This window comes from Hetaerina americana, unplaced genomic scaffold (genome assembly GCF_022747635.1).
Source record: "Hetaerina americana unplaced genomic scaffold, ioHetAmer1.1.p SCAF_6, whole genome shotgun sequence".
Lineage (NCBI taxonomy): Eukaryota > Metazoa > Arthropoda > Insecta > Odonata > Calopterygidae > Hetaerina > Hetaerina americana.
In genome coordinates this window covers 4,798,155-4,823,631 of record NW_027287205.1, presented here as the reverse complement: position 1 = coordinate 4,823,631, position 25,477 = coordinate 4,798,155, and the positions used below count along the sequence as shown (strand labels likewise).

The 25,477-nt window shown below is 38.7% G+C and overlaps 1 protein-coding gene across 1 annotated transcript in view; it reads right to left on the bottom strand.

The window, feature by feature from the left end:
* The window catches only part of nrm (neuromusculin), a 692,888-nt gene that overhangs the window by 43,242 nt on the left and 624,169 nt on the right, over positions 1-25,477 (bottom strand). The window contains exons 9-16 of the mRNA XM_071593903.1: positions 18,564-18,675; positions 16,884-17,101; positions 14,409-14,756; positions 11,590-11,862; positions 6,450-6,812; positions 4,153-4,464; positions 3,769-4,035; positions 1,406-1,423 (exon numbers count right to left, since the gene is read on the bottom strand). Of these exons, the coding sequence (XP_071450004.1) occupies positions 1,406-1,423; positions 3,769-4,035; positions 4,153-4,464; positions 6,450-6,812; positions 11,590-11,862; positions 14,409-14,756; positions 16,884-17,101; positions 18,564-18,675 (1,911 nt within the window). The remainder of the gene's footprint in view (positions 1-1,405; positions 1,424-3,768; positions 4,036-4,152; positions 4,465-6,449; positions 6,813-11,589; positions 11,863-14,408; positions 14,757-16,883; positions 17,102-18,563; positions 18,676-25,477) is intronic.

The window sequence follows — 25,477 nt, the reverse complement described above, 5'->3', positions numbered from 1 at the left end:
TCCCTCAATGCCCTTTCTATTTCATGGTCGAGTATGCCTGGACCTAAACTATTTTCATTTACGTCACATTCCTTTTCTATGGCTAACTTTGTTGACTTAAGTTCTTTCCCATACAGTCCTTCTATATATTCCTTTCATTACTCTTGGATCTTTTCTATGTTAACTATTGAATGTACCCAACTTATCTCTAACTGTTAGCACCTTCTTACTTCCTGATTGTGTTTTAACCTTGCAGTGTAGCGCACCAATTTCACCTTTCCTCTGCAAACCTTCCATATCCTTGCACTGCATCTTCCGCCTTGCTCCTTTAGCTTTATTTGTTGCCCATCTCAATTTGTTATTTAACTATTTGTAATTCATTTTGCCTAACTCTGTTTACATTCTTCTATTTTCTTCTCTCATCTATCTTTGTAATCATCTCATCCGTGATCCATGGTTTCCTAGTCCTTTTCACATTAACGGTTCCTATAGTGTCTTTTGCGGCTTTCGATATCCCTTTCTTGATACATTCCCATTTTACTTCAATACAACTCAACTCTTTACCATCCTCCATGATTTTCTCTACAGCCTCCTGGAACTCCTCATTGTCAATCCATTTAATGCTTCTACATTCCATTTCCTAAACCGCCGCCCCAGCCTTGTCTTTTTGAAACGGACGCTACACTTCATAACAACTAAATTGAGGTCAGAGTCAGCATCTAACCCCGGGAAGCTGTGCAAATTGATCACAATTTTCCTAACCCTGTGCCTAGCCATTATATAATCTAATTGATACCTTTCTGAGTCACCTGGCATTTTCTATGTTTACCTGCGCCTTTTGTGATGTCTAAACCAAGTGTTGGTGATGACCAACAACTGTCTCCTGCAGAACTCTCAATTGCTTTCTACCTGTGGTCATTCCTCGTACCTACCCAGTAATCCCCCACCTCATCACCATCTTTTCCTTGACGTATCATCGCATTCCAAGTCTCCATCACTATCAAATATTTCCCTGCAAAAACAGACATGCGATTATGTCCTCTAATTGATCGTATATCCTATCCACTTCTTCCTCCTTATGGTTGCTCGGTGGCATGCACAACTGAATCACCAAGATCTCATCAAGATCATTGGTTATGATAAATGAAATATTGAAATATACAACATTAAATTGATTTTGTATGCAAATGGATGAATTGAAATGTATGTACAATAATTGAGATAAAATTTATACTTGAATATCAAACATGCTAAGCATGCATATAAAACTTACAATTACACAAGCTAAAAGTTATCATAATTTTAAAAAAAGAAACATCATTGCATACTCCCTTCCTCAAATAGAGCTATCATACCATGCAGGCATTTTTCAAACTAGAGCTATTATTCCCACAGATAACATTCATACCTGAAATTCTGAACTTACTACTTTTTTCCTGGTAAGCTGGAAGCATTAAGTGATGTGTTACATTAATTTCTATTAAACAATTATTCTGCATTATGTTTAGCAGTGAAAATTTTACACTTTTAAAACATTTATGTTAAGATATCTTAGATATTTAATGATGTTATCCATCATTATAATAGTTTACCTGACATGTCCTAGGTAAATAACTTTTACAATGCCCTACTTTACATGTTAAATATAGACAAATTGTACAGCAAGTACTAATGGTAGCCGAAGACAACTTTGGCCAAAAGTTTACAATAAATAGTCATTGCTCATACCTTGCTCCCAATTATCAATGACTTTACTTTTCATTTCTATTGTTATATTTGTTCTCTTATAGCTTTCTTCTTATGGATTTTTCCTCTGAACCATTTTTTAAACAATTAATAATATTATTAAATTTTGCACACAAAATCATCAATCATAAGCCTGAACACAAATTTGGAAAAATGTGTGATAACTAGCGACACTAAGATACTAGCAGAACAAGTGCTGAGCACAAACTGAACTAGCAGACGCGCAATAATTACTGGAATTCCCCAACAATCATTATGCTAAAAACCGCTTGGTAGGTGAGTAATTTTCAGGACCAATTACGTTGCTCGTAATGTGAGTCACTTGTTAGGGGAGGTACTCACTAAGCAAGGTTCAACTGTATAACTCTTGATAAGACAAAGGATGATTTTAGAGCATTTTTTGGAGTTGAAAAGTTGACCTTATGGGCTGGGGAATGGAGTAATTAAAGAGCCTAGGGTGGAGGCCTGTTATCCCCCTTCCGTCCATAAGTTTGATAGGAGACGATAGAGAGCTTATTTTGAACTAAACTTAGTGATAAGCAACACAAATTCAAAAACAAACATAATAACAACTAGGGGAAGTATATTTTCCTCTGTTTCCCAGGGGTGTCTGGCACCCAGAAAGCCATGGAGTTTTGAGTTTGGTCAAGTTGTACTGATCAGATACACAAGCATCCCAAATTTGAAATTAGTATTCTCTAACTGGGATCACATACTCTTTGGACTAAGGTAACTGTGACTATGGAGCATCCTTCACACTCTGCTTTATTATATGCAACTAGTTACATTGGGTGTAACAATTATTCAATTGGGTTACTTAAGCTCACAAACAATATTAACTTTATTGAGTAAATTCACTTCCTGGAATATAGACTGAGTCAATATATCAAATAAGGCAGCATTCAACAATGTTAGGTGTGTCATGCAACAGCATACAAATTTAAAACATTACTTTTTAAGCTTTTTAATTTCTCTCAAGTTTCAATTTATCCACACTGCTCAATGAATTGCTAGATATGTATGTGCTGTAGAGACCTGCCTGAGATGCCTTCATATCATACATTCTCTACTTATCTCCTTGACTTGTAACACCATACTTCCCTTACTACTCTTTGTACTGTAGGTATAGTAACTGTTCAAATGATTGACAAATTCTAGTAAATGAGAGGAGAAATCCCTTCTGATCAACTTGATTGTTTTTGGTTGTTCCTGAGTGTTCTGGGTGCTCCACTCATGACCTTGAGATGGAAAAACAATAGGCACCCTAATTCATTAAAACATTGTTATGATGAAGGGAAATGAGTCATTACAATGCCTATACTCATCAATTCAATTTTATCCAAGAAAAGAATATTTGAAACACTAGAATGACATTATTGAAATGATTTTGTACTTCAAAGTACACAAGTTAAATCATATTAAATTATCATTTTCCTATTGCATGGTATTTCATTCATCTCAAAATTATTTTCATCCTAACTTACAATTTCTATTTAGGCCATGCATATCACAGATAAGGGAACTGAAAGATATTCAGTCACATAGATTATTACATTATTATTATTCCCTCTTTTCCTATCTTCCAACAATGTGTGATAGCAACAAAAAGATGTCCTGATTTCTAGATATCAATTCCTTTGTGAGCATCAATACTATACAGTTTATTAATTCGTGTCGCTTATTCTTGGCAAATGATTTTAATCATAAATAACTCAATGAAGATACTCCTGTTAAAGCTCCAGGTTCTTGTTTTGGTTTTAACTCTGTAACCTTACATTTTCGTTTTGAGAATATGCTGACTCCGTGTTATAATGTCTGCAAAGAATATGAGCAGACAATGTGATGTGCCCCATGTGTGTTAAAAAATGTCTCATAGGAACCAATAAAGATTATTGTCATTATTTGAACTTCAATCCCTTATGAGTCCCCCCGTTTCCACGTTTCTTTTCATTTGATGCCTGAACACCATCTGGCACACACCATTGGGTAGGTTATGTGACAGGCATAAATGCGTTGATTTCAAATGGAAAACATTGAACTTACCAGTGACATCCCTCTCGCAGGGGATGGACATGCCCACAGAGTTGTTGGCAAAGCATAGGTATGTTCGGAAGTTCTCAACCCGAGTCTCCAGGGTCAGAATACTTGAGAGTGGACCTCCAGACTCCACATTCTCCTCCACTGTTTCATTCTCACTGCCATTTTTTATTCTCCAGAAGAAATCCACTTCACCAGGATTGGCACTCGCACGACATATTAACACCAGCTTCCCATTTACTTCTGTCTGAGTAATGCCGCACTCGGGCTTGTCTGCATGGATCCAAACAAGAATGCACAATGAGCTAGTTGCACGGTGAAAGCTACGTACAGAATTTCTCAACATCAAAATTTGAAAAAATGAAAAAATATGTAACAAAGAATACTTACGGAGAACGTTGACGTAGGTCTTCATTGTAGCATTCCCATGACGATTATAGGCTTCACAAATGTACTCTCCTCCATCAGTACGTGGCACAGGATAATTTAGAACCAGTGCCTTACCTTTCACTACAATGGAACTGGTTTGTGGATCGATGACTAAGCTGTTGGACGAGCTGCCATCATTATCAGATGCTCTTCTCCTCCACCAGTGGTAAGAGGCTTCAGGATAAGCCTTAGCGCTGCATTCCATCTTATCAGGAATTTGCCCTTCGACCACGCTTACAATCTGGGGTGCCACGGTGATGTTCTCTGGAGGATCTGCAGAGTGAAATTGATGCCCATTCTAGTAAAATTCTTAAGGTTTTTCAAACCGTAACAGCATGCAAAGGCATGAAAAGCTTTTACAACTATCTATTAATACTTTTGTGGATAAATATGAGAGAGACCAATATATGGTTAAAGTAAGTGTAGAGATTTAGGTTCGACGGAACATGCAACATATGTTCAAAAAGGTTCCCAAACTTCCAACATATGTCCAAAAAGGTTCCCCAACTTTTTGAACAGCACACCTCCAATTGATTGTATTTGAATCCGCTTAGAGGCATTGTGTCCACTGAAAATTCCTGACTAACCATCTTCAACTAAACTGTTGATATTTTGTTTTATTAATTAGCTATAGCTGTTTATGTGAAGGGGTGCTCGTGGAGTGCGGCAAAAAATCGGATCCATGGAGATGATCTCTATGAAGGAGCAGCGTTGCTCTGAGAAATTTTGCATGAAACTGCAAATCTTTCCTGGAAACATTTAAGTTACTACCAAGGTTTATGGTGAGGATTTTATGAAGCATACCGCATATGTTATGACTGGTTTACACCGTCCAAAATTGGGTGGCAATCAGAGGAAGCCTATGAGCCTTTTGGAAGGCCATCAACTTCAACTGATTACTCCATATCAAGAGAGTAAACAAACTTGTTCATGAAAATCCGTTTTTGACTGTCAGAGAACTTGCAGAGGTGTGGTGTGGAATCTCCTTTGTTTTGTGCGATGAAATCCTGACTAATGAATTGAGAATGCCTCTAGATGCCACCAAATTCACCCCTTACCTGATGACAGCAGACCAGGAACAACATCGAGTTCATGTCTGTCATGAAGTGTTTGATTGTGCAGAAGAGGATGAAACATTCTTGTCAAGAATCATAACAAACAACAAACAAAAGTACAATCTTCACAATGGATTGATGAAACATTCACCCGCCCCAAAAAAGATGGACAAGTTCGCTCAAATGCCAAGGTGATGTTGACTTTTTTTCAATGCAAAGGGGGTTATGCATCACAAATACACACCTAAAGGCCAAACAGTCAACAGGGAGCACTACCTGGTGGTTATAAAACGCCCAAGAGCAAGAATCACTAGAAAATGGCCTGAACATTAAGGTTTCTTTGCCATAACAATGGCTCATTCATCTCTGAGATCTTGTGAGTTTTTAGCCAAAAATAAGACTGCAGTGCTTCCCCACCCACCCTAATTACCAGGTCTGGTCCAATGTGACTTTTTCCTGTTCCCCAAACTAAAAATTCCCAGAAAGGAAAAATATTTTCCACCATTCCTAAGATAGAGAAACATTCGACGGAGGAGGTTGTGCACATCCAAGACTGTTTCAAAGAGTTTAAACACAGTTGGGATAAGTGTGCTTGTATGGGAAAGGGACTAGCTCGAAGGGAATTCTGACCAATAATTTGCTAGTGAAGTATTTTTTGGTAGTAAATTAAATTCTGGAAGTTTTTGAACAGACGTCACCTCAGACCTCACCTCATGTGTAATGAGTGAGCTGATTGAGAGTCCATGGCATACAAAATGGGATGTCTGGGATGTAATAGATGTGACCAGAAGGTTAATTGTCAAAACCCAAAGTTGTATTAGAAAAATGACAAAAATGTTGGCATAACGGTGCAATAAATGAACACAGGGATGACTTGAAAGATGTCATACTACTGCTGAAAGATGTCATGCAAACCTTGCAAGAAAATATACAAGTGACTGGGAGTAAGCTCCAGTAGAACATACAAGAATGTTTCTCCTGCAGTCCTCTACAAATATGCAAAACAACATTTCAGACAGCTTTAAGGGTTATGACTCTTTTAAAACAATGTGATTCCTTCAATTTTAAATGACTTGATTCAAATTTGATTTCAAAAAGCTTGACACATCACAATGATAATTAGAAAGTTGGCATAATGAAATCTCCAAAAGAAAGAGGAAATGGAAAAAATGCAGATTTACATGAGTCAGCCGGATCACTTACATTCAACCCCAAAGAAAGTGGTACTAGTCACTCCAGGCCCAACTGCATTGGCTGTGCTCTCACATGTGTAATTTGCATTGTCTAGAATCCTATCCAGGCGACCCTCAGGCCAGGCTGACATATTCCACAGCAATGTGGACACTACTGACTTGAAGTCATTAGTTCTTGGATCGGGAGGCAGCTCGCTGGTCCGAATAGAATAGAGAGATGACTGTGTCCCGTCTTCAAGGAGGGGCCGACCGTTCTTCAACCACCGCACTTGGCAGATAGGAGAACATTCCACTCGGCAAGACACGCTGACGTGCTCAGCATGCATTAGCGCACCATGGTATGGTGGTAGCCTCTCAATGAAGGCAGGTGGTGCTGAAAAGGATCAAAATCATTCATGCATTCACTCAAAGATAGCATGGATTGTGAAATTTACTTAATGCGCTCACAAAAAGACATCACCTATCAATATAGTACTTGCATCCCAAATGTTATAGGAAATTCACTAACTAAAGATACCATTGCATAACCAAATTATTCTAATTGATATTTTCTAGATCTTTCCATTTACTTGTCTTATGACCATTAGAAAAATATACTCAGAGGGAATTTGTGTGACCACTTCATAGAGAAGTAGTCTTTAGTTACTTTGTTTTCTTTATTTCATAAGATATTTATTTTCAAATGCTGATGAATGTTTCTTTTGTCTGTAGATTGTATTTTGAATACCAAGAATATTAAAATTATGATCCATGAAAAATAAAAGAATTTGATCATTTTGGCATTGACTACAAAAATGAGCTGAGTTTTGCATGTTATTTTTGGACTCTTTGAAAATTGAGAATTTTCAAAAACAGCAGATTAAGGTAATTATTACAAAAATCCATATAAGATATCTCACTCTAGAGTTGGATGTGATTGGAGAAGGAAGAAAAGGGAAATGAAATTCTTACTTTGACATAAGAGCATTTAAATACAAAAAGGCATTAGCATTATTGATACCACAAACATACTACATATAAACAAGCACTATATGTCTTCAATTTCAAAAATATCCATGGAGCAAACATAGCCAACTCAAGATTAAACGTCCAAAATATGAGCATTGCATGTCTGATTATGATGCATTCTTAATGTGAGCTCACTACACTCCCACATGCAAATTTCATTCTTTTTGCTCTATTTTATAATTGGCAATGAATTCATTGAGCAAGTTATCCTCTTTCCTCAATTTCAAGGTAATTTCCTCATCAGACAAGAATTAATTTATATTATTCATTAATAGTTAAACATGATACAAAATTGACAACATCCTTGTCAGGAAGAGATACAAGAATCAACTTCAGAAGTGTGAGAGCTACCCCTGCGCAATTTAATTAGCAATCACAACGTGGCGATCATGGACAGCTGACTACTATATGCGAAGATGAAGAACAAGAAATAACAACCCAAATGTAACACAAAGATACTGGAAGAAAAGAGTGCAAGAGAAAAGTTCACTGTGGCCATCGAAAGGGAAGTAGAAGGAAATAATGAAAATACAAGCACTTATATTATTTATTTTTGGCAATTATATTTTTTATTTCTTTCCATAGTCTATGGAAAGAAATAAAGAATATAATTGCCAAAGCTGCAGATGAGCTCCTTGTAAGTAAGGCAGAAAGATCTAAGAAGCCATGGGTAACAGCTCAAATAAAATGTCCCATATAAGAAAGAAGAAAATACAAGAATTAGAGAAATGAGAGTGAAGAAGACCTCTATAAACAGATAAACAGTTGCGGAACCAGGTCGTACGAAAGATCAAGAAGGCAAAGGAAGAATGGATAGAAAGCTGCTGCGAGGAAATTAATGACAACATCAAAAAGAGAAGTAGCGAGATGGCTGATAAACTACTGAAGAGGCAATTCAGGGAGAGAAAAACAAAATCTCAATACATACGAGCTGCTGATGGAAAAATACTAATACATGATGACCACATTGGGAATGAATAGAAAGAATACATTGAAGTACTCTATCAAGCTCCCAAACCAATAGAAGATGGCTTAATTAAAGAGGAAAGCATGATAGGTAAAGACGATCGGGGTCCACAGATATTAAGAAGCGAATTTGAGAGAGCCGTGGCAGACCAAAGAAACAACAAGGCACCAGGAGTTGACAAAATAAACAGAGAAATAATCACAGGTTAAAGCAAGGAATACCCTCTATGGAATAATGAAATATAACTGCGACAGTGGAAAGACACCAGAAGACTTCTAGAAAAGTATATTGATTGCAATACCGAAGAAACCAAAAACAGATCAAAGAACACGGAACATTGAGCATGATGACTCATGCATCAAATATCCTTACTCGGATAATTAGCCAAAGTATAGAAGGAAAGATAGAAGGTAACCCCTCAGAAAATCAATTCGGATTCAGGAAAACCAAAGAGCAACAGAGGCAATTGTTAGCTTGAGAATTCTCGCCAAAAAAATGAGGCATGTAAACAAGCCATTATATGTGGCATCTGTGAACTTGGAGAAGGCCTTCAACAACATCAAATGGAACAAGATGCTCAAGATAAAAGAAGCGCTTGGATTGGAGTACAACAACAAAATAATTATCCATAACCTCTAAAAGAATCAGGTTACAGCAATGCAAATGAAAAATGGAAGAAAATATGAGCCAAAAGAAACAAAGGAGTAAGGCAAGGATGCAACCCCTCGCCAGCAATATTCAAGATATACCTGGAAGAATAAAAGAAACACAAGAATTGGTTATCAAAAGAGTCTAGGCAAATGGAGAAGAAACCAACATGTTCTGGTTTGCAAATGACATCGTAGCAATGAGGCAACATGAGAAGACCTAAAAACAACTCTAAGTGCTATGGACCAAGTCCTGATCAACCCCTAAGCAATCATTTGCCCTACTCTCTATCCTTTTGTTGATGATCCTGACGACAACTTTAGCTGTGTGGGAAATCAAACTTATTGATCTGTAGTCCTTGCATGATATAGCCTTTACCTTTTTCGGAATAGGAGCCTTTATCTTTTTTGGGATAATAACTAACACTGATCTCACGAAGTCTTCCAGCCAGTTTCCTTACTCGGAGAAACTACAAATTAGTCCATATAGAGTCTTCATACAACATTTTGCTAAACCTTTCAGTAGTTCTGCAGGAATGTTGTCCACCTACATGACCTTATTTAATTTCATCCCCCTAAATGTCCTTTCTATCTCATCATCGAGTATGCCTAGACCTTCATCTATGACATGTTCTCTTTCTATCTAACCTTGCTTTGACTATTTCCATATTTACCTTACTGTTCTTCTATGTATTCCTTCCATCTCTCTTGGATCTTTTACACTTCACCAACCCAACTGATCTCTAACTGTTAACACAGATCTTCCCTTCTTACTTCCTATTACTCCTGTTTTAACCTTGCTGTATATCACACTATTTCCACCCTTCCTCTGGAAACTTTCCACATCCTCACACTGTCGTTTCCCCTATGCTTCTTTTGCTCTATTTATTACCATTCTCATTTTATCATTTAAATCTTTGTACTTCCATCTTCCTAACTCTGTATTTACATTCTTCTAATTCCTTCTCTCATCTATCTTTTGAATCATATTTTCCCTAATCCATAGTTGCCTAGTCCTACAGGCTATAGTTCCTTTCACAGCTTTTGATATCCCTTTTTATATTCTTATTTTTCCTAAATGGAACCCAAATTCCTTTCCTCAATCATTGTTTTCTCTACAGCCAGCTGATACTAATTCCTTGTCAATCCAGTTAACACGTCTACACACCGTTGCCTAACCCACCTTTCCTGTCTTATCTTTTTGAATTGGATGCTACACTTCATGACCAATAAATTGTGATCAGCATCCACATCCGCTACCAGGAAACTGTGAATTTATCATGTTGTTCCTAAATCTGTGCCTGATCATAATATAATCTGATTCCTTTCTGGATCATCTGGCATTTTTCATGAACACCTATGCCTTTTGTGGTGTCTAAACCAAGTGTTGGTGATAACTAACCACTGTCTCCTGCAGAATTCAATTGCTTCCTCTCCACAGTCATTCCTCTTACCTTAACCATAGTCATCTCTAAACCTCTTCCACAACTTTTCCTTCGCCTAACATCGCATTCCAATCCCCCATCATTGTCAAATGTGTCTCTGTAGGAACACATGCGATTATGCCCTCTAACTGGTCGCATATCCTATTGACTGCATCTTCCTTATGATTACTTGGTAGCATGTATAGCTGAACAATGACCAAGTTCGTCCGTCATTCTTTTTCCTCCACTAGTCATATTCTATTTGATGCTTGCTCTATGTTGACCATGCTTTTTCCTACCTTTTTATTCAATATTATGGTGACCCCTCATTGGCTGTCATCCCTGCCGCTGCATATTACTCTATAACTATCGCTCCAGTAATCCCCACTACCCTATTGGGAATTTTGGGGGCAAAGTCCATGGGAGGGAGTATTAAATTAAGGAATTAAAAAATTGCTGATTTTCTTAAAATAAGGTGCCTTCTTTTTTAATTGCTTAATTTTTTTCAAGTTCAGATATCACCTTTTATGGGATGAGAAACAGTGTTACATGCAAGTAAATGGGCAATCCTTGAATTATTAACGTAAAACCTAAGACGTAGATGTCATCAGCCCCCTAACGATAGGCATCACTTGCATACAAAACATTCGGCTTGATACCTGTTGCAGTTTGGGCCACAGAAATTTCTGCATCTAACACAGGATCCTAAGGACTGAGTTCATTTTTATTTTTTTTCCAGAATGGTACGAACAGCAAAAATTCCATCTAAATATTCCAGGTTGTTTTTTTCTGCTGTCCATTCCTGTTTTTATTCTGCTATATATTTCTTATACTGTTCAAATCAGTTTGCTAAAAATTCCAGAATAAGTCCTCGCTTCATCTTACTACAATAACACAAAGAGTACTCCATAGAAGAGAAGCCCAAAAAATTGCTTTCAATGAAAATTTTAGCTTAAAAATCACAACAATCAATTTTATGGAAATGAAATAAAGAGTAAATATTTCACAACAACTGTACTGCAAATGAATACACTTGATTAACATGCCCTGTAGATCCTTACAAACACCTCGCATGCCAAAGGGCTAATGCCCCGCACCACTTACCAGCAACCTCAACGTATACAGTTGCTGGCTCGCCTTCCCCACCCGCGTTGGCGGCCAGACAAGTGAAATTGGACTGGGTTTCCAGGGTCACAGGCTCAATGGTCCAATTGGCTGTCATGACATCAATCACTGGGTGGCCACCCCTGAACCACTTGAAGGAATTAGGAGTTGCTTCAGGGCGTCCAGGGTCTTCCACCGAACAGGAGAGAGTGACCCAACTTTTCTTAAGCACCTGTGGAGGGTCGTACACCAGTGTGGCTGGGCCTGGAGGATCTGTACAACAAATAAAATGGGACTGAGTTCATACCTATCCATTGAGTTTGGAATATAATTAACGTAACAGGGCTAAAAATAAAATCAAATGCAGCAGACAGTTCCCGCAATCAGTTGAAGAGTAAATAGTAACAATTTTTTGGAGTGACCTTAATTTCAGTGCTGTCAGAGTGTTTTCGAGCCTTCAAATGTTTTCCCGAGATCTATTTTAAATTGCAGGTCATCCATTGTCATCAGAACAGTTACCATTTTGAAATGCTTACAGAGTTTAGGGCATATGTTAATTTTGTTGCCTTCCAATTCAATGAAAAATGCTTGATATCTCTGGGGTGCATTGCTTGTTAATTCAAAACAAGCAGGCTATCAATTTGCTTAGCAAAAAGTTCAATGGAAGAAGGAGTTGAAATAGGATTCACACTATGGACTTTGCTGTTTGAAAATGTATGGAGTCGAGCCTCATTACTCTGATGCTGCTTATTACCAAACATTGTACCATTCTATCCTGACCAAAATCATAGCACTTTGATTGGATGAATACATTAAAATATGACAGCAAAGAAATTTTAAGCCATCATCTAATCCTGTAACTCCAAAATAGCATTTCATTCATTTAAAAATCCTTACCCAAGATGCTTTGCCCCATTAGGCATTTGCATACTGCAAAGTTTCATTCACATAAAGCTTCAAAGTTTATATCAAGTATTTCCATTCATTTATTGTAAAAAATATCCATACCCCAAGAACAAAGAACTTTTTTATACTCAATCAACAGCCAACTAGAAATAGTATTGGATATTACGTGAAGAGGCAGAATCTTAACCTTGAATTGATAGACATATTTCAAAATTTTTGGTACAAGAAGTCGTAGGTTATCCAAGTGAATGTAGACTCCCTATAGGAGACTTAAAAGCTGGATCCCTCCTTGGTTATGTAAATAACTAACTAGTCCACTGTTTATCATGAAGAGCTTATGAGTCCTCTGATGATCCCCAGTGTATCTAGAGACTATGAGAGTTGGTGATCTATTCTACGAGTTTTATTCTTTATTATCGTTCCTGTTGCGCCATCTTTTAGGAGTGCAGATTGAGGGAGAGGTGTGAAACACTGGCTCCTGTCTGAAACACGCTGCCTATCCTCTCTCATTTCCAATAATGAATGATAGATGAAACCCCCCCCCCCCCCTTCATCTCATCGGAACAACTACAGGGAGAAAGTCAATGCTTCAACTTTTGGGCAACGTTCACTTGAATACATTTGGAAGCAGAATTTCGGTTTAGTTACTGTATTCAAATGGATACTCTGAGAACTCAGGCATTCACCAGAGGTCTTCACATTCATGAGTACTTGAATACCAAGGGTACTTAGGGAAGGTGCAACAGTATTGACTAGCTCAATATTGAAACAAGTGCTAGTGCATTCTCTCAGCTATTTATGTAATCATCGAGACACCAACATGCTTTGCATAAAAAGCATCACGAAAATAGAATTATTACCGATATTGCTACAATGCCTCAAAATTCTTCGCAGTACTTCTCCCTTTGAGTGATGACACACTTTTTCAAGTATCTCTTCAAAGACTACACGGCTCCCTGGTTGGTGTATTCCGGAAGATCCTTATGGGTACACATGCAAGCTTCTTCGATGGCACTTGGGTGGTGGTGTCCTTTTAGTAAGGATTTTACTCTTGGGAATATGAAATAGTCTGCTGGTGCTAACAAGGGACTGTTAGGAGGTTGGGGAATCGCTGCGATGCCATTAGAAAAGGTCTTTGCAAGCAGATACTTGGCTATGCTCTTGGTTGTTGGTCAAGATCTTTGGGACGAGTTTAGCATGGATCTTTTGCATTGCCAAATGCTCAGTGGTAATAATGGTGTGCACTGTCATCTTATCAGTGCTAATAATATCATGCGCACACTTATCTGCCGGTCTGATGCACACATCACGAAAAAAATTGTCACCGATATTCCATACAAACCTTATATGTATCCATTCAAGCAATTGGTCACTCACTGTGGCACTACAAATAGTATGTAATTAATGTGTCAGCTGCACTTTAATCAGATATGATTATAACAATATCAATATGATATTGCTTCACAATTTGTGAGACAATATCCTCAAAAATTGTTCCTTATTCTTTGCACAGTTTGGCCAATTGAAATTGAAGCACAAGATAAAAGCATTAAAAGAGAGAGCCCAATTATCACACATATGATGGGCATAATAACACCTAGCGTTCCTCATGTGTATAGTGTTTGACCAGAATAATTCTTCGACAAATGTAAGGTTAGGATTACTAAAGTGAACAATTTACTAATAATTGAGTCACTCTTAGTGAGCACAACATATTTGGGATAGTATCATGTGTTTTAGCCTTTTGATCAACTGAAAAGGGATCAACTTGATGATTTGTTTATCAAAATAACATTGACTAGCTAGCCTCTATCTCCAAATCCCTTTTGTCAATGGTCTCAAGTGAGAGTGGAACAATTACACCCTAAATATTAAACTCTTCATGCAGTAATAAGTGTAATGTGTTGGCTTACAGTGAACAATGAGCTCCTCTTCCTGTGACAATGGCCCCCACCCGGCTTCGTTCATGCCTTCACAGGAATAGTTGCCATGGAAACTGCGACCAACAACTTCCAGCAGCAATTTACTTGGGTCAATATCGCAGAACAAGTCATCATTGTTGTTGGTTGACATTGCTTCCATGGAGTTGTTCCCTCGGCAGTCTGGGAGTTCCTTCAATAGCTCACCATCTAAATACCAGCGAACAGCCAGGAGTGTTTCAGGATTACCAGCTTCTACACGGCATAGAAGGGTTATGTTTAACTTGTCCACCTCACTCACAGGTGTCAGAGGATCCATCGTCAGCTTCACTTCTGGTTTAACTGCAAAGAAAAGTATACATGGTCACTTCTGGTTTAACTGCAAAGAAAAGTATTCATGGTTACAGGCATGGAAATATATGGCCGGCATTCACATAGTATAATCTCCACTGTCACCAAGTTTTTAGAGAGAATCTCAACCATTTCTGTGCCTAAAAGCTATTGGAGAAATATTTCATACCTTCCATCCTCCTTGGTTGATTACCCCCTTAAAAGATCAAACGCCATTGGAATCTATTTACATTTTCCTAGGAGCAGTGAATTTACCACCCAATTCAAATGTCCACCTGCAAACCCAAACAGTAACTATGACCAAAAGAGAAGTTACCCTAATTATATGACATTCGAAGACCTTAAATTATAAAATATTCAAGAATTCAGCAAAGTTAACTCTGGTCGAGAAAAAATTGGAGAGAGGAAGGTGAAATGAATCTTTTCTGAGCTGACTTATGACATCTGTTCAAAGGTGCCCAAACTTTTTAATGCCACCCCTCCAGTTGGTTATTTTTCAATCCACTTGGAGGCATTGTGTTTGCAGAAACTTCACAAATAATTAACTTCAACCATTTTATTGATTAGTTACGGTTGTTTATGTGAAGGGGTATTCGTTGAGTGTGGCCAAAAAATCAAATCTGTGGAGATGAGCTCTTTGAAGGAGCAGCATTGTTCCGTGAAATTCTACATGAACCTGTAAATCCTTGATTGAAACTTTTGAGTTAATTGTTCTATAGAATTTTACGTGGGACTTCAGTTGAATACCAACACCTTTGATAAGGATGCTAAGAAATATACTGCATGATATGAGTGATTTATCTGGTTCAAAAAGGGGTGGCAATCAGTGGGAGACAACAAGCGATCCAGAAGACCATCAAAATTGATCAATGACCACCACATCGAGAAACTCAACAATCTCGTACATGCAAATTGACGTTTGACTTTCAGGGATCTTGTGGAAGACTGTGGCATCTTGATTGATTACCCCCTTAAAAGATCAAACGCCATTAGAATCTATTTACATTTTCCTAGGAGCAGTGAATTTACCACCCAATTCAAATGTCCACCTGCAAACCCAAACAGTAACTATGACCAAAAGAGAAGTTACCCTAATTATATGACATTCGATGAATTATATATGACGTGCGATGAAATCCTGACTAATGAATTGAGAATGCCTCTAGATGCCACCAAATTCACCCCTTACCTGATGACAGCAGACCAGGAACAACATCGAGTTCATGTCTGTCATGAAGTGTTTGATTGTGCAGAAGAGGATGAAACATTCTTGTCAAGAATCATAACAAACAACAAACAAAAGTACAATCTTCACAATGGATTGATGAAACATTCACCCGCCCCAAAAAAGATGGACAAGTTCGCTCAAATGCCAAGGTGATGTTGACTTTTTTTCAATGCAAAGGGGATTGTGCATCACAAATACACACCTAAAGGCCAGACAGTCAACAGGGAGTACTACCTGGGGGTTATGGAATTCCTAAGAGAGAGAGTTAGGCAATAAAGGCCGGAACGTTGGGTGAGCAGTGGGTGCTTTTCTCACCATGGCAATATGCTGACTCATTCACCTCTCAGGACTCCTGAGTTTTTAACAAAAAATAAGACCACTGTGCTTCCCCACTCACCCTACTCACCAAATCTGGCCCGATGTGACTTTTTCCTGTTCTCAAAACTAAGAACCCCAACTAAAGGAAAAATATTTTTGTAATAAATGAAGTTTTTGAACAGACTTTGTATTATTTTGACCCAAATTTCTTATCATTAAATACATAAAAATATTTGTGGAGTAATAGAGGAGTTCTGGAATTCATAGAATATGTTTAAACTGAAACTGGAACAATTTCTAGGAATAAGAATTGCAAAGTTTGGCAGAACCTGATACTAGATCCAATCAATAGAGGAACCAACTTGGAACAATCGAAAGCAGCCACCAACCACTATTAATACAATTTTCCATCTCAACCAAGATACCGCTATCCAAACTGAACTAATTGAATCCATCCCGCATCGGTGTTGTCACCAGCTTTGATTGGAGTTTTTCCAATTGAAATGTTTTGCAACCCACAATAGTATGATAAGAACAAAGAAAATGAGACATAAATCTTGCCAAAAACTCACAATAGACGGAGACATAGGCCTGGTTGTTTGACTCGGATGATCCAACTTCATTTTCAGGTACACAGGTGTAAGCACCGCCGTCATCTCGACTTGCATTCTTGATGGATAGAACACTCCTGCCCCATGGTGACTGCCCTGGTTCTTTACCTTGGAAGGACTCTGTTTCAGCTATCTCTAGTCTCTCTCCATCCAGTGACAGCTCCTTGCCATCACGATACCTAATGGAAAAGAGCGAAAAAGGCATGCAAATCAGTGAGATAGGAAGAATTATTAGCATTCGTTATTCCTACATTTACACACCGCTCACCAAGCCAGTAGGAAGTAGGATGACTTAGCAATTTGACAGAAGATGACCATAATACAGCTTAATTTTTAAACAGTATTACATGAATAAATTAAAACCAATCCACAATAGCCATTGATCACTGTTAAATAAGTATTTAGCTCAACCTGACTCAAATGAGGCAAAATCATGATTTTAGGTATCGGAAAATAGATGCGATTTAAGGATAAATACCATTACAAATTACAAGGTTTGTATAAAAGGTATCGGTAACAATTTTTACCTGACATGTGTGCCTGAAGTGCTGAATTCAGATCGTGTCAGTTAAGCATGCACATGATCGCAGATCGTAATATTATTGGCATTGACATAAGATGACAGTGGACACACAGTTTACACTTCAAATTTGGTGATGCAAGAGATTTGCACCAAAGTCATCCCAAAGGTCTTGACAGACGACCAAGAGCAACCCTGAAGTAAAAAAATCAATGTGTCTTTCCACTAAATTTTTTATTTGGTACAACTAGTTTCGACACATTTGCATCATTCTCAGGTCGATATATTGCAACTAGCTGCACCTAATAAAAATTTTAGTGAAAAGATACAATGGCTTTTTTTACTTCAGTGATAATGGATTTTCAAAAAATTTAACCTGAAAAAATTGAATGGATAGACCAAGAGAGCAAAAAGTGTTTGCTTGAGAAGACCTTCTGCAATGACATCGCGATGATTCCCAAACTCCGTTACAGTCCCGACTTGTCACCTCCGGACTATTATTGCTTTTCCGTAAAAAAGGGAAATCCTCCCCAAAGGACACCACCATGGGACCCCAACTGCCATCAAAGAACCTTGCACGCTTACCCTTAATCACCTTCCAGAATGCCAGTCAGGGAGCCTTTGAGTACTGACAAGCCACTAGCAAAAGAGCGTCGACCCTCAAGGGATGTACTTTGAAGAATTTTGGGGCAATAGAAAGAGCAATATCTGAAATAAATCTATTTTTCCAAAAAAATCCTGATACTTTTTTACACAAACGATGTTAAGTATTAGGGTATTCAAAGTAACGTTGCAAATGTGAAATTTCAAATTTTTTCTGGTGAAATAATTGCATCACACATTTTTCCATCAAATACATATCTATATTGATGAAAGAAAATTAAGTGGAGATCCTATAATTATTAATTATGTTATAAAATAAATGAACATATGCATCTAACATTGACTGAAAATGCAACTAATTATTTGACATTTCTACCATAAAACACATTATTTATGATACTTTTCCATTTATTCACATTCAGCCAATTGTATGCTGAAAAATATTTCTCACGAACGACCAAAAATAATGATTACAAAAATGACAATGACGTAGAGGAAGCAGTAGCTGCTCCACTTACCAGGAAATGTCCTTGGGAGTTGGAGGGTTTGCTTCGTATGAGCAAACAATTGACACGTCAGCTGTCTCGTTGAGAGTGGCATTGTCTGGGCTCACCCATGCAATCGGAGGATCTGTGCAGAGTGGAGAAGAGAAATGCATGAATCCTTATATACTATTCATTGCATGAATTTCCTTTGGAAATAACTTTAATTACATTTTATTTTATTGCCTTTGACTAATAAAGACCCACCATTATGATAATGTAATATCATTAGGATATATATGTGTTGTAAGTTATGTACAATTAGTTGAAATCATTTCCTTAGAAAGTAATTAAATAAATTAGTTCCTCGGCCTTTATCTTTGTAGGTGTGGATTACAGCACCATATATTTCCATAGATTTAAAGCAATGCTATGGAATGAAGTTCACTCTTAGGATTTCTTTCTTTTGAGACCTTGAATAGAGGAACCTGATGGTTTTTTTACTAGGAATACTTTGGTGCAAGAGCTTAACTATTTGATGGATGTAAAATAGAACACAACTCATACATGAAAGTGTACTGAAATACCATATTTGCAAATAAGCCGCAGCATATGTGGTATGATATATATTAGGTTCAACATAAGAAAACAAAGCTCAACATATTTGCATCACTCAATTTTAATTATGGACATAAGAGTGTGTTTACGGCAAAATACGCACAAAGTGTGAGTAATCTATAGTCATGGGAAAATCGCATAAATTTTAAATTTCACCAATTAAATTTCTATGCATAATACACTGATTACAATTACCATGAAAACTTCCTTAAATGCCTACCTAAAATGAATGATTCTAGGACGGGCAAGATTTACAATTCGATCAAATCAGAAACTCTTTTTCCATTGAATCTTGAGTCACAAATTTAGGACATGAATTTTCTTTTTCACATTTAAATTTTAAGTCCCCATTCCTATTTTAACTATGTCGATCCTAAACTCAATCAATTATTTTTCATAGCATTCTGAATCCATTAGGAGTTTTTATCTTTTTCTCCAATGCAAATTTCCTTTTTTAATAATTAAAAGTGAAAAGTGATTGCGATATGCTTTAAATCGCAGTCGATTCAATATTAAATGTATTTAAGCCTATTTTCCATTCGTTTTACTTCAAGTGAATGCATTTGGAGAGATTAAATACATGCAAATTTACGATTTGTAATCAGATATAAAATACGGTATGCTTGACTATTGGAAGGTTCGGGACTCTTTTTATTGAAATATTGGAGAATAATAAATGGTATAAAATTTCAAAGTGGAAATGCGCAGGGGAAAGTTAAATTTAAAAATATTTACACCGTCTCTAAGACGATTTTACATTATCCTCCTTGTTTTCATACACCATGAGAGAGTCAGCCGTCGAAAAATGTAATTGGGTTGCCATTCCTTTCCATTGGAAAGACAGATGTCATTCTTTATTAAAATCTTCAAACCCCACAGTAATTCAATTATGTCGTAATTTTGATATCTTATTGTCGTCATTTTGAACAAATCTTCGTATCAAGTTTGCGATGTTTATCGTCAGTGGCAGTGGTCTGACGTCCGCTGCGTGTTTCGCCAACAATAATGGATGGCTTTTCCAGGCTCGCAACCACGAAATTTTACCACCCATCGATTTACAGTAGACCTATCAACAGCATCGTCTCCATAAACACCCTTTAAACGACGATGAATCTCAGTAGGAGTCACTTTTACAGCAGTTAAATATTCGATAAAAGCACGCTGTTTAACTCGCGTTGGCATAGCACTAGACCGCTTCTCGAAATACACTGGATGAATGAAGCGACCTCAAACCTGCACATGCATGTTAAGGGGGAATGTTACTTCCATCTGCCAACGGGAGTGCTTCTGAAGACCATTTTGTTTGTCGTCTATAAGCATGTGTGTATTAGTTTTCAGCCTACCCTCGTAGTAGTAGTAGTATTTAGGGGAGGCCACCGACAGCTGAGGTCATGAGGGATGGGCAGGAAATGATGAAGGGTGGAGAGAAACCCGGCGTCGGCATTAGCCTACTCTTTACGAAAGGTGCCAAGGGGTTCGCAGCTGTATCGAGTAGTTCGAGCTGTGCCAAGCTGTTCGCGCTGTTCGCATGAATATAAATTAAACAAAGGTTATGCGTTTTTCCAGAAAGAAAAAGGCTAAGCTAAACATTAAAATAGGAGGGCAAAAACTAGAGCAGGGAGAAAAGTTTACGTATCTCGGAAGTGTTTTGGACTGACACGGTCAAAGTAGTAGGGACGTAAAGAGAAGAATTGCGCTAGGCAAAGAGGTTTTCACAAGGAGGAGGGAGTTGATGACGGGGACGTTGAGTAAGGATGTTAAGAAAAGGCTGGTGAAAACTTTGATATGGAGCATAGTTATGCACGGTGCGGAAACGTAATCACTGAAGCAGGAGGATAGAAGTAGATTGGTTGGTTTTGAAATCTGGTTGTGGAGAAGGATAGAAAATGGGAAATGGACCAAAAGAAAAACAAATGAGGAAGTACTTGATATGGTGGGCGAAGAGAGGGTTTTGTTGGGAGAAATCCTGAGGAGGCAGGAAAAATGGATGAAGGGTGTATTTGATCGACAGTGGTATGTTGAAGACTGTGATAGAGAGGAGAATGTTAGGCAAACTAGAAAAGAATAGGAACAGGATAGGGATGTTGGACAGGATGAAGTGAGGAAGGAAGTACTCAGAGATGAAGAAGGACCAGATGTAGACTAGGTTTTTGGATTGTGTTTTGTTAGGAGTCACAAAATATTAATTTGGTAGTTGTGTCCAACCAAACCCTACCTTAATCGGTAGATTACTTAGGTCGGTAGGTTGTACAGCAACAAACAATATAAGAACACATAGAAAGAACACTCACACGTTATTTCTTGATAATTTCGACGGAATTTTGCTTATTCCATTTTCATCCGTAACTCCTTTTCTTTCGAAATTAACCTCAAAATATTATTACCTCCAAATAAAAGGCTGTGCCATGGGAAGTAGGTGCAGCCCTTCATATGCAAACCTCCACCTCGGTGTCCTGGAAGAGAATTTCCTTTCCCATTATTCTATGCAACCCTTCCTGTGGCTCCGATACATTGATGACATCTTTCTACTCTGGCCACATAGCATAGATTCCCTCAATTCCTTCATCTCCCAACTCAATGATTCCTCATCTCCGTCTTTCACCTCGACCATTTCATCCTCTCAGATCACCTTCCTTGATGTCAATATTTCCCTCAGCGATAACAAATTCCGGACCTCTGTCCACACTAAACCTACTTACAAGCAACAATATTTTAATTACAGCAGTTGCCACCCCTCCCATACCAAGCGCTCTCTCCATTAATCCCTCTCTATCCGCGGTCACAGTATTTGCAACCATCCCGAATCCCTTAACAAATACCTCAAAAACCTGCACCACTCCCTCCTCTAACGAAGATACCCAGATTCTTTCCCTTTCCTGTATGATGTTGTATGAATTCTAACCCACTGTCTTTTCCCCTTGTGTGTGGTGTACTTCTCCTTTGGTGGGTGAAACAGCCCCCTGACGCCATCTCTTGGCTAAAGAATCGGGGCGCTTGGCGACATACTTATTAGACCCACGGATCTCAGGGTAAATTACGTTTCCTCGAAGATCCGGTGTTCGTATCCCGGTCAAGGAAATATTTTTACTCTTGTGATCCGTTCGATTCCGCCTTCCCCACCTCTATTGTGTTCGTCCTTTATGTGTGTTCCTATCCCTTTTCCTTATATCTGTTTCTGTATATATGAGTATATATATATATATATATATATATATATATATATATATATATATATATATATATATATATAATTCACACAAAACGGTGGTTATTTGTCCGTTTGTTTTAACTTTCAATGTATATTGATGAAAGAGGCTTCTATTTTAACAGCAATCACGGTTAAACTAATATTTTAATGGGATTAATTATGTGCTCCAGGTCTGTTAATCACAGGCATACTCGCATTTTTCACGCATGTTTCATCAGTGGGTTTTTAGGGTCTCAACACGAAAACCTCCGCAGTAATTTCATCCGAATACAGCAGTCCTCAATTAATTGCGGCAGAAAATCAGCGGGGATAAAATCTGTAGGTAGTCTCAGTGTTTGCATTCGAGGCTGCTTTGGCATAAAAACATCCACTCAGGTCTCATATCGGCCATTGTTCCGAGTTTAATGGTGTGGTGCCAATGCAAACATCAAAATGGGGTTGGCCCCCAAATTTGGCCACTATCGTCCGCCCATCTTCCAGTTCCTCGTCGGCCCACCCACCATCGCCATCAATTTCAATGCACGCCCCCGCCACCATTCTTAATTTCTCCAAAGCGCTCGTACGGATTTTTCACGGCCAGCGCTCAACTGTAACTCAGTTTCATTCGGCGTTATCTGAAAGTATGTAAGTGAGCATTGAAAATACCTCGGGAGAATAAGGTTGTATTTAAAGCCAGAAGATGAAAATAGAATAGAGGTGGGCGCGAATAGAAATTGAGTCAAATGGGTGAAAGGCATGCATGCATTTGCAAACCTGTGATTTTAGAAGTGTTCCACATCTTGAAACAAACTTCGTGGCAAATGTGGATGATAATGCTTTCATTTCATAAGGCATGCTGCAACCTGTTTCGCCAAGTTTTCATATTAGTCTAATGCCTCCGCTCTTGCTTGGGCCCAACAATAAAAGACGCAGTGGGAGTCTTAGGTACCCGAGTTCCCAGCTGGGGCATTTGAAAGTAGGAAACGAAGATCGCCCGTGAGATTCAAATGCGGCGCTTCGCATTTTATTTTAAATATCGACGTCTCTAGGTATTTGGATGCTTTTTGCGGCGGCAGTCGGATGGCGGATATTTCGCCATCTACTAAATCGAGGATTTTAACGACCCGCAGAACGAGTAAGCAGGATATCCGCCATCGCCCGTGCCAAGTGAAGCGCTTCGTATTCCGATGAACTCGAAGTTTTGCCCACATCATTTTTAATTAAGAAAAAGATATACCGATTAATAGCAAGTTGCCCGGTTCAAGTACACCTTCCGCCGATGGTTTCCTTCTTGTGGCTTGGATTGCGAAACTGTCGCGGCTAGTAGCGTAGATCCGTAAGTCGCCGCCTCGCCTCGATCGCGGATATTCATTGTTTCGGCATTCAGCGCTTGGGATTAATTTCATAAATCATTAATTACAGAATTGAATAGGGTACAGAGAAAGGCCACTAGGTTTCACGAAACTGGCACCAAAGGACACAAAGCATCATCACGCATTTAATACAGAATCTGGGGTGGGAGCCTTTAGAAATGCGAAGACTCAGGGCTGGATTAAACTTATTACAAAGATATAAAGCGCGCCGTTTTGCATCCGACATATTTAGGCCCCCTAATTACATTGGAAGGGCCGACAAAAGTCGCAAAATTAGAGAGGTAGACAGTCGAACTGATAGTTTCAAGTATTCGTTTTTTCCGCACAATATTTGGGACAACAGTAAAAGGGGGAACATTTAAGAAAATAATAGGTACAAGCTGTCGAATATAAGGGTACACAGGATTAAATTCCCACATTACACTCTCCAAGTCTGGCGTCCTATCGCGCCCCCCGCCGTGCGCCCTAGTGCCGGGTGGGGTGTAGGCGAATGTACGTATATGAAGTCTATTATTGTATCTGTAAATTGTCCTTCCGGAATGCGTAGAACACTAGCCGATAGTAATTTTCTGAATTGTATGTGTGCCTGCCCTCTTTTAACGTATTTTCTTGTCCTTTTTGTGTAGGCACATGCATAGCTGTTTACCATGTAATACTCGTAATATATGTAGGTATGTTGCATCATTGGTGTTCAGTCGCCCCCTTTCCACGCGGTGTTTGATGGATCGCGGGGTGCCAGGTGTATGAGGAAATAGAGGGAATATTTGTAGAATGGCTGGTGACCTATCACCCGCTGCCACGCGTCCTTGCAACGGCTGGCGGGGTATTAAGCAGATGTAGATGGACTTCTCCATTGTTTCGGCTCTTCGCCATCGCTTCACTGGACTGGATTCTCCGGGACTTGATGGTTACAACACTATCGCTCCCGTACACATTACGCCATTCTTGATGGAAAAATGGGCGTGTGCTTCGCGTTATTGGATTGTTTCAATCCTAGTAGACTGGAGATCGGAGTAAATGGAATGGCTCTGCTTCAAGACTTCAAGGAGCGTGATTTTGCTTTCGATCCCCAGCAAGAATTCAGTTCCCATACAGCTTTCACGACCGAAAACACTTCCACCGTCATCTTCACAATTATTATACATTTTCAACCCGAGAATCAGTGCATGTAGTATAGCTCCTCTATCCTGTTCCCAGCCCGCCCCTTCATCCAAACGTCATCCCACCACTGTCTGCTTCTCGAAATTCATTCTTTGCCATCCCATACGGGTCTTCCATCCTCTAACATTCAAATGAAGGGCCATTTCACTCCCTCCCTCGCTCTTCAATAGACTATTGGGTCCCGATAAGTGCACTATTAGTTTTCCCCTTTCTTGTGTCTCGGAAATTGACTTCTCACCTCGAAGGAGTTCTTCATTAATCGCCTAACCGTTTTCTTTTCTCCCTTCTCTTATAGCACCTCATTTCTACGGCTTCCAATTTGTTTCTCATTGTCTCTGATCTCGCCCATGTCCCTCAACAGAGGGAAAAAATGGCAATTTTCACATCGTCAGGTTTTTGTGAACTTTATTGCGTGGAAACTAATGTTATCCCCATATTCATTCGTTTCTTACTCTCACACGAAAAGCCTTGGATCAATCCGCTTTTGATCACTTCATTTTTCCTTCTCTCGTCGCGCTCGTGCTTCCACTCCCTGACTAGCGCATTTCTTCATTGTTCCGGAGCGTTCTTGCTAATTTTATGAGGGGAAAAAGAAAGTTAACACTTCCACA